Below are 9,301 nucleotides of genomic sequence, written 5' to 3' on the forward strand. Positions count from 1 at the left end.
ACCACTAGGCCAGAGAAGAGCCAGATCTCCCCCATGACAGCCATTCCCTCTGGGTTAGTTTCTTCCATCCACTTCTTTTCTCCCTTCCTCCTGAGCCAAGACTGCATAGGGGTCATGGTTCCGCTGGCAGAACCCAAGAACAGCAGTGGAACTGAGAGTTTCTGCAGAAAGGTTGGCCTCCTCAGAAGACATCTACCAAAGAAGCAGAAAATGGTGGGGTGCCTGGGTGGCTCAGTCGGTTAAAGTGTCCAACTTCGGCTCAGGTCATGATCGCACAGTTTGTGGGTCTGAGACCCGTGTCAGGCTCTGCACTGACAGCTCAGAACCTGGAGCCTGCTTTGGATTCTCTCTCTCTCTCTCTCTCTCTCTGCCCCTTCCCACTTGTGTGCACTCTCTCTCTTTCTCTCAAAAATAAACATTAAGAAATTTTTTAAAAACGAAGCAGAAAATGGCAAATGCCACTGAGACACAGAGAGGATTTGTGATAAACCCACTCAGGTCATCACCTGAGTCACCTTTAAATTGCCAGGGTGACATTTTTTTTTAACGTTTATTTTTAAGAGAGAGGGTGAGCGCTTGCACACGTGCAAGTGGGGGAGGGGCAGAGAGAGGGAGACACAGACTCCAAAGCAGGATTCAGGCCCTGAGCTGTCAGCACAGGGCCTGATGCCCCGCTCGAACTCACAAACCTTGAGATCATGACCTGAGCTGAAGTCGGTCACCTAACCGACTGAGCCACCCAGGCGCCCCTGCCAGGATGACATTTAAGGGACTAGAGGCTCTGCTGCTGTGACAAATGCCAGAGTTGGAAATATGCTACATGGACAACATTTTTATCCTTCCATGGTGATGAATCCTGGGGTTACATGTATGTGATTTCATTTAATCCTCACACTTAATCCCCATTTTGCAGATGAGAGAATAGCCCGAGGAAGAGGATACCGCTCACATGTGCTCCTCATTCAGCCTGCCTCCAGTCCCCATGCCCTCAATGAGCACATGTCACCTCCCTTTGCCATGTCCCAGGATCTCCTGCCAGGCCTCCCACGCTTCCCGCACAGAACACAGACACGGGGCCCCCCGGGGGTGCTAAGATGCAGTTTTTTTATTCTAGTCTGCCTGATTGAGAGTGAATTAGGTGAGGACAGGTGTCTGGATTCCAGCTTTAGGTGTAAAGAACAGGGCAGGAGGATGGGGCTCAGGAGGGGCATCAGCGGCAAAGATTCATCTCCCCAAAGTGTTCAGCTTGAGATCTTCTACGGTGTTCTGAACTGCTTCAACGATGCAATCTTTGCTGGAGCTGATGGTTATCTGGGAGAGAGTAAGACGAGCAGGGACAGAAGACCTGAGCACATGGCAGCGCTATCCATTCCCCCAGGATCACCTCATGCCTCATCCCCAGTCCTTCCGCTCCGTCCCTAGCAAGAACCTCTAGCCCACAGACCGATTTCTGGAGAGAGGGCCGCGATCCGTCAGACCAGGATGGAGACGGCTCCCCCGTCACCCACGCACCTGTGCCAGGAGGGAGTCTGAACAACCAGTGGGGGAGGCAAGAAGAGGAGAAGATTCTGGAGGGCGCGGTGGGGGCTGGGCCTGGGTGAGGGGCAAGGGAGCTGAGTCTGGGTCCATGCGATGTCTCCCTCACCCGAGACTCATCTGTCAGGTGTGCTGGATGTATGGAATGGGGATGTGGGTGTTGTGAACAATCCCATGCGCCCTGGGTGCCCGTAGTCGTGCAAGAAATTCCACTTCTTCACAAAGCTCTCATTTTACAGAATCAGCACTTAAGGGCAAGTAGAGGTAAGAGGCAGACTAGCCAAAACCGACCTAACTGTGCAACAAGAAAAATAACAGAAAAAGATAGTTCACCAGAAACACACTGACTAGCGCTGGGGTGCAGCTGCACGTAGCTAGGAGCTGCCTCGAGGGCCTCAGGCACCAGAACAACAGAGTGGAAAATCTGACTTTAGACCCTGAAATGATACAGATGGAAGTGAGACTCTGAACCAAAGGAATAGCGGCCATCAAGGTGGGCACAAGGGGAAGTAAAACAGAAGCCAAAAACCAGAAGCTTCCCAAAGCCAGGGAGTCCCTTCCTGGGAAGAGAGTCTGAGGGCAGGTGCCTTCGTTTCAATATTCCTCAACTAGAACTGACAAGGCTCCTACATGTGCAGGAGCTGAATGAAGAACTTTCTCTTTCCTGTGGAAGGCTAAAATCCTACTCCTGCAATTCTGACACCCCTAACCTAGAAAGAAAAAAATCCTATGAGTCAACACGCTTTCTATGCCACACCGATATTAGTCCCCTATTGTCCAACTGTGCGTAAGGTAATTCGCACACAAGGGACACGTGTGGTAGAAGAACAGGCTGGGTGTGCACATGGCGTGAGGTTGCGTATTCTATGTGCTGTAGAGCGGAGCAAAGGTTTATGTGCTTGATTGTTTATAGCTCTTACCTGCCATGTAGCCCCTGACTGCATGGTCTGTATGTGGAATATTACAATCTGCTGCACGCGCAGCGTGAAGGTTGGGGAGGCGGGGAAGGATAGGAAATTACCATGACTAGTGCATCCAAGGCCTTGGATATGAGTCCGTTCTCCACGTAGCAATCCTGGATTTTTTTCATGGCTGTTCTCTCTGGTTCAGTAGCATTGACTTTTGTGAGGGAGAAGTCCAACAGTAATTCATTTCCACTGGCCACCGCAGTAAAGACGTCATAAAAAATGGGGCAAGTTTCCGCTGAAGACACAAACAGAAAACACCTTAACAAAAGAATCAGCAGAGTAGGAGGTTCCTGTTTGCCCACCACTTGGAAGCAACTCACATATGTCCAGGGTCTTCTGACTCACCTTCCGCAGAGACCTGCCCACTCCCAGGACTGCTTACATCCCAGACAGACAGAACATTTTCTATGAGGCACTCTCAGCAGAAGAGAGCAGCCGGAGAGACCCCTGACCGGTGCCTCCGGGCATCCCAGCCTGCCTGTTTCTGCCTTTCAAATAAGCACCACTACCCCCAACTAACTATCCCCTATTGTGTGCACAACTAATGACCCCTCCATCTCCAAACCTCTCCCTCCATTCAATGACTAAAAACATCAGGGGGGTTCTGCAGGACTCCTGGACAATGATCTCCCAGCTGCCGCCTAACTTTGTGGCTAGAACCTGTTTGGAGATCACCATGGGAGGTAAAGGAGTGAGATAGAGCAGGGCAAGGATCAGGAAGGTCATCTGTCCCTCCATCTGCTCTCACCCATCTTGACGCCCAGCTCTTGGGTCACCAGCAATGCCAGCACAAGCAGTGCCCCCCTCATCGTGTCAGCTGCTAGAATGCTCTGCTCAGGACAGGATTTCTGCTGCTTTATAAACTACTAGCACCCTAAGCCCAGCCCACACCCCCCCTAGAAGCTCCAAAGGCCTGTGGGCAGGGACCTGGCACATGTGGCTCCCTCAGCCTTTGGGCTGTTAAGAGTGGGAAGCCCTTCCTACTCTTGAGGGCAAAGCTCTTGGAGAGGATGTGGTTTCTTCTTTGCCAAAGACCAACTGGAGGTGATGTGTCTAAGTGATTCCATGCTGAGCCAACTGCTCTGTTGTCCCAGCTCCAACTGTCACCCCTGTTTCCTGCTACTCCTTCCCTCAAACTATCCTGGCTCCCAAGTGCGATACCCTCCCAAGACAAAGAGATGAAAATCACAGGAGGGGTCAAGGACAGGTCTACACCACTACAGGTAGACAAAAGAGCATCCAAAAACCTTACTTGTGCCCAAGTTTAAGTCCTGGAGATAAGTATGGGGTGCTAGTCCCAACTCAAGCCTCTTGAACACCTTAACTGCTGCAGTCTGTGGATCAAGCCCTGAGAATGGGTGGACACCATCCTTGGGCTACAAATCACTCCCTACTAGGGGAGTCTCAGGACCCTTGGGCAGGTAGGCCTCCTCAAGGGCTGGTAATGCTCTAAATTAGGATCATGTCACCTGCTTCCCTCTCACCCTTAAGGAAGCAAATGCCTGGGCACCTTCTTGACTCCCAGTAGCTCCAGCTTTGGCCCTGTCTCACCCTCCTCCATCAGTAAACTTAATCCCAAGAGGAGGTTGGACTTACTAGCCCATCCAGAAACATTAGTGAATAGTTGTGGGGTTGTAAAGTTTGTCTCTTATGTCCATTGTGAGTTGGAGTTCCACATACCAAGGTGCCAGGTCAACCAAAGGTGCTTAAACGCTCTCAAGAGCTAAACTCAACCTTCTAATCTAGGAAAGTAGTTTATTGGCACAAACATGATGAGATAGTCCATGAAAATTGTAGAAGGAAACTCCCAGTGGCCAAATCTGAAACAATTTGAGCAAACAAAAGAAATAACATTGTATTGGTTGATAACCCAAAGTATACAATTAAATGTGTGAGTCCATACTGATATAAATGTTTAAATAAATAAATAAGGAGATAAGAGACAGATATTCTTTACAAAAGCATTCTAGATAATACACATAGGTACTCTCCCTTAAGGAGGTGGAGCTTATTGCCTGCCCTCCTTGTGAGTGGGTTAGACTTAATAATTCATTTCCAAAGAGTAGGTAGGAGAAGGGGAAAAACCATGCAGAAACCTGGCCAAGCCAACATTAATCAAATGATCAAGGCTAACGTAACCAGGGATGATACATATTACCACGTGACAATACGACACGTCACCTCTTTGGTGTCTCCCTAAACCCCATACCTAAAGTTCAGACTCTTAAACTATGAGAAAAACAGCAGACAAAGTCAGCTTAGTGGACATTCTGTAATACCTGGTCCTCAAGACTATCAAGGCCATGACAAACAAGGAAAGACTAAGAAACTATCACGGACCAGAAGAGACTGGGAAAACATGACAATTAATGCAGTGTGTGTAGGATGTGGACGGGATTCTAGAACACAAAGAGGATATTAATGAACAAACTGGTAAAATCCGAATAAAGTCTGGAATTTAGTTAGTAGTAATATGCCAATGTCAGTTTTGACAAATCTTTGCAACTTTTCTGTAAGTCTAGAACTATCCCCAAATAAAAATGCATTTAAAAAAAAACAAACCAAACACTTGCATTAGGAAAGGATTGCATATACTGGCAAGACTTCAGCCAGCAAGTGCCCCTGACCTCGGCGAATGTCTCCACATGAAGAGATATCTCAGACGGACTTGTGGCACCCAGTGGGTCTGCACAGACATCAGCATCCTGACTGTGTTGCTCCAGCACTCCAAAATCTGGCTTCACCATCTCACAAAGCTGGGGAGAACTTGAAGGAAGGGCCTAGTGAAGGACAGCAGACGTGTGATCCTTGCCCAAGTGCCCTGACCACCCTGAAATTCTGTCCCAGTAAAGAAAGAGCAAGCATGGCCAGTCTGGGGCACATGAAGCTTGTGTTCCCAGGCGGATAGTTGCCCAGGAACCTCTGAGGAACATCTGCAGTGACCTGAGCTCGTCATGAGGTGACCATCATAGGTATGACCTTGGGGCCTCATGACTGGAGTGGCTCCATGGTGGCTGACAGCTGGAGTTCAGGACTCGGTTCCTCTTAGCCAAGAGCAGTTACCGGATGTGAATCCTGTTTGGCATAGAGTTCTGACTGGAACCAGAAAACTTTTGTCTTACCTTCAGCTCTGGGCTCCAGCAAACCTCCTTCTGTCACAGAGACTCAGAGAAAAGGCCCAGCAGGTACCTCCAGCAAGCAAGCATTAAGTACAAATGTTCTCGGTTATCAACTCCACAGAAATGAGATATTCCTTTCTTCCATCTAACAAACATTCGTGAAGTCCCTGCTACATTTTGGCCCCTCTCCTCATCCTGGGGATGCAGCAGCACACACGGCAGAGCCCTCACTCTCCTGGAGCTCATTATGCATCTAAGGGGGAGGGGAAGATGATCAACAAATGACAAGGAGTGCTATGGAGGGAGACGAAGTGGGAGAGAACAGCATGTGCTGCTGGGGGAGGTGGAGGGCCCTGACATAAGGGATCAAGCATGTGGGAAAGTCTCTCTGATAAGGCAGCGTTTGAGGAGCCCTGAGCAATTATGCCATGAATCATATACTTGTTAGGAAGAGCATCCTGGGCAGTGGCAACAGCTCGTGCAAAGGCCCTGGCGTGGTCAAGAAGCAGAAAGGAGACCCATGAGGGAGGAGAGAATGGCAGGAGTAGATTCAGAAAAGCAGCAGGTCTTTGGTGGGGCGCTGGCTACGCAGAGCACACGGCGGTCCCAGGCCACAGAAGCAGTCTGGCTTTTCCTCGGATTGTATCTCCAGAGAGATAATGGTGTGAATACTATGAACAGTATAGAGAAACTCAAAGGAAGAAGCCAGTTGGGGGGAAATGATATTTCTGTGTCTGCCTGAGGTGCTATTAAAGTGACCAGGTGACAGGACTCGGTCAAGAGACGACTAGAACCTGGGCACCAGCATGTAGGGGAGGGTTCAGGGCTCCAGAATCAGATTCAGGAGACTGGCTCAAGGGAGGCCACTGAGCAGGTCAAGGACACAGATTATGATGAAGGCAGGGCAGGAGCCACCAGAGACCGGCCTTCTTTTGGTACTTGCTAGCTGTGAGTCCACTAGCTAAGCACTGGGTTTCCTGAAAAATCCGTTAAGTTGAGACCAGACCATCTTCAAGGTCACATGTAATGACAGGCTGACATTGGCCATCATTCGGGAGGCCTGACTTGGGAGACTCCCTTGCCCCTTTCCCCAGTCAACCTAGAAAATTTCAGTTCTGAAATTACTGGTGTCAGCTGACACTTGGACAGAGCCCTCAAGACGGGGAAGGGGAGCCAAGGTAGTGTCATCTGTTGACTCGGGGACTTAGGATCCTGCCCACACATACATCTCCTCCCTCCACAGCCCCCAGGCAATTCTGAGAAGCAGCCCAGAGAGGCCTGGCGGTGCCTCCTGGAAAAGGATGTCAGACGCAGCCCTCCCACCCTGCCCTACTGTTGCGGCCACAGCAGGTACAAAAGGGTTCCAGGCTGGGGAGGGAGCACCTGCCACTGCATCATGAAGGGGGCTTGTGTTCTCGTGCTTCTCTGGGCTGCCTTGCTCTTGATCTCGGGTGGAAGTAGGTGTCTGGGACATGAGTGTCTGGGGACACAGATTCTCCAGGGGTTCTAACACCTTCCCAGGGCACTTCTGAGCATGGCGGGAAGGGGAAGGGAAGAATGTGTCCTGATGAAGGTCTTTCAAAAGGGAGGGTCAGCTTGTCTTTGTGTTCCAGATTGTGAAATTTGCCCAGCCGTGAAGAGGGATGTTGACCTATTCCTGACGGGAACCCCTGACGAATATGTTGAGCAAGTGGCACAATACAATACAGAATCTGAAGTATTGGAAAATGCCAGAATACTGAAGAACTGCGTTGATGCGAAAATGACAGAAGAGGATAAGGAGAATGCTCTCAGCTTGCTGGTGGGTCTAGCTCTGTGTCTGTGCCTCTGACGCCTGTCTGGGGGGTCTGCTCAGGGCAGTGCAGGAGGGGGGTTGCTCATGTTTCTTCTCCACCATGGCCCTTCCCTGGGAATCTGGGAGGAGAAAGACGCCATGGCTGGGGAAGTAGAGGGGATCATGTGGGGAAGATTCAGCCTACCCCTCAAGCTTTGGGGCTGGCCCAGGCTGCTCAACGCTGCTTGGCCACCAGCTTGGGAGTCTGCAGGCCCTTCTGTGTCCCTGGCATCACTTGGCCTCAGTGTCAGGCCCTCAGCTCTGGCCTTCCTGACTCCAGCCTCTCCAGCACGTGAGACTGGATCTTCAAACTGTTTGCACTAGGTGCTTCCTATCTCCAAACATCAGTTCCTTTTCTCTTAACTCCTCAAGTTCCATATTCCACCCCCCCCCAAAAAAAACCCCTCATCTGTCTTCATTCCCTGGGTCCCAGAGGGCCATTCTGTGCCTCAAATACTGAGAGAGAGGAGGAGGGGAGGGGAGAAGAGGGGCGGGGCAGGGAGGGGCGAGGGGAGGTGAGATGAGGCAGCTTCCAAAAGCCCTCCTCCTGCCCTGCCATTCTGTGCCTCACATACCAAGAGAGAGGATGATGGAAGGGGAGGGGAGGGGAGGGGAGGGGAGGGGAGAGGCGAGGCGAGGCGAGGCGAGGAGAGGCAGCTTCCAAAAAGTTCTCCTCCTGCCCTGCCCAGGCCTGGGATGCCCTGAGTGGAGAATTCCAGTGAATCCTCTCTCTGCTGTCCCAAAAGTAGGAACAAGCTACTGCTTCAGCAACAAGTGTCCAAAGGACAGAAGGAGGAAGCAGGCTGGACCAGCTCATTCCTGGAGTCTCCCAGATGCATCTGGAGCCCTGCCAGGACCTTCTTGCCAGCCTCTTTCTATCCAAGTCTACCACTTCTATCCGAGACTGCACTCCATCCCATCATAGTCACCCCTCTTCTTCACTCTGTTTCATTGGAGGAAGCTTCTAGGCACACCCTGGGATTCTCTTGTTGTGCAGTAGATTGGGAAGAACCACCTTGGCCTGCTCAGATCCAGAAGCCACCCTCCAAACAAGCCTGCAGGCTCCTCCCCACAAAGTGTCCAGTGCGTGCTCAGTAGAGCTTGATGTCTCGCATACCCCTCAAGGTCTCACCAGGTCTCCTGACTTTCTCTTTGCAGGACAGAATATACACAAGTCCTCTGTGTTAATGGAGCCATCACTGCCAGGAGCCCTAAGGAAGCCACTGAACTGATCACTAAGTAGTCTCAGCAGCCTGCCATGTCCAGGTGTCTTACTAGAGGATTCCAGCAATAAAAGCCTTGCAATTCATGGAGAGTGCTTGCTCCTTGGGCTGGGCTTGGGGGGGGGGGGTGGAGGGGTGTTGCAGCGGGGGGACCACCAGTGTGCCTTCCAACCGTGGCTAGATTTGAATGCAGTCAGATGTCCTTCCTCCCCTGAATCCCAGAGGTGGGGGGAGGGGTGATGACCATTAGAACAGGTGGCATGTCTGAGCACTTCCGTGGACCAGGACCCACACCTCACATGCATTATCTATCAAATTTCAGCCTCCCAGTGACCTCAAGAGACGGGAGTAATCATCCCAGTCTTACAAGCGAGGAGACTGGGGCTCGGAGAGGTAAAGTGTCTGCCAAAGATTACAGGCTCCCGGGCGTCAGAACCTGCTGCATCTGTGTGCCCACTGCCAGAGACGGCTCAGCTCACCGTGTGGCTGTGCACGTGTTAGTCCTTCTCTGGGCCTCTGATTCCCACCTATAAAATGGAAATACCTCCCCTCTCCAGGGCCTCTTTGGTGGGGCCACAGAAAATCATGGGTGAGAAACAGCTCCTGTCCCAAGCACCTGGA

General features: G+C 51.1%; 2 protein-coding genes across 2 annotated transcripts; one reads left to right on the plus strand and one right to left on the minus strand.

The window, feature by feature from the left end:
• Positions 1 to 1,087: 1,087 nt before the first annotated feature.
• On the minus strand, positions 1,088 to 3,362 carry LOC122494117 (major allergen I polypeptide chain 2). The gene is made up of 3 exons (XM_043599055.1): positions 3,253 to 3,362; positions 2,558 to 2,739; positions 1,088 to 1,311 (listed from the first exon to the last, which is right to left on the minus strand). Exons 1-3 carry the CDS (start codon positions 3,311 to 3,313, stop codon positions 1,225 to 1,227), a joined length of 330 nt encoding a protein of 109 aa, XP_043454990.1. The 5' UTR covers positions 3,314 to 3,362; the 3' UTR covers positions 1,088 to 1,224.
• Positions 3,363 to 6,971: 3,609 nt separating this feature from the next.
• Positions 6,972 to 8,766, plus strand: LOC122494118 (major allergen I polypeptide chain 1). The gene is made up of 3 exons (XM_043599057.1): positions 6,972 to 7,080; positions 7,237 to 7,424; positions 8,616 to 8,766. Exons 1-3 carry the CDS (start codon positions 7,020 to 7,022, stop codon positions 8,643 to 8,645), a joined length of 279 nt encoding a protein of 92 aa, XP_043454992.1. The 5' UTR covers positions 6,972 to 7,019; the 3' UTR covers positions 8,646 to 8,766.
• Positions 8,767 to 9,301: the final 535 nt, after the last annotated feature.

This window comes from Prionailurus bengalensis, chromosome E2 (genome assembly GCF_016509475.1).
Source record: "Prionailurus bengalensis isolate Pbe53 chromosome E2, Fcat_Pben_1.1_paternal_pri, whole genome shotgun sequence".
NCBI lineage: Eukaryota > Metazoa > Chordata > Mammalia > Carnivora > Felidae > Prionailurus > Prionailurus bengalensis.

What these genes read in the sequence shown, in the direction of transcription:
- LOC122494118 (XM_043599057.1), top strand. Translation starts at nt 7,020, where the DNA reads ATGAAGGGGGCTTGTGTTCTCGTGCTTCTCTGGGCTGCCTTGCTCTTG. An exon ending in GCTCTTGATCTCGGGTGGAA is followed by an intron (nt 7,081 to 7,236) that starts GTAGGTGTCTGG and finishes TTTGTGTTCCAG; the next exon opens with ATTGTGAAATTTGCCCAGCC. An exon ending in AGAATGCTCTCAGCTTGCTG is followed by an intron (nt 7,425 to 8,615) that starts GTGGGTCTAGCT and finishes TTCTCTTTGCAG; the next exon opens with GACAGAATATACACAAGTCC.
- LOC122494117 (XM_043599055.1), bottom strand. Translation starts at nt 3,313, where the DNA reads ATGAGGGGGGCACTGCTTGTGCTGGCATTGCTGGTGACCCAAGAGCTG. An exon ending in AGAGCTGGGCGTCAAGATGG is followed by an intron (nt 2,740 to 3,252) that starts GTGAGAGCAGAT and finishes TTGTGTCTTCAG; the next exon opens with CGGAAACTTGCCCCATTTTT. An exon ending in CCTTGGATGCACTAGTCATG is followed by an intron (nt 1,312 to 2,557) that starts GTAATTTCCTAT and finishes ACTCTCTCCCAG; the next exon opens with ATAACCATCAGCTCCAGCAA.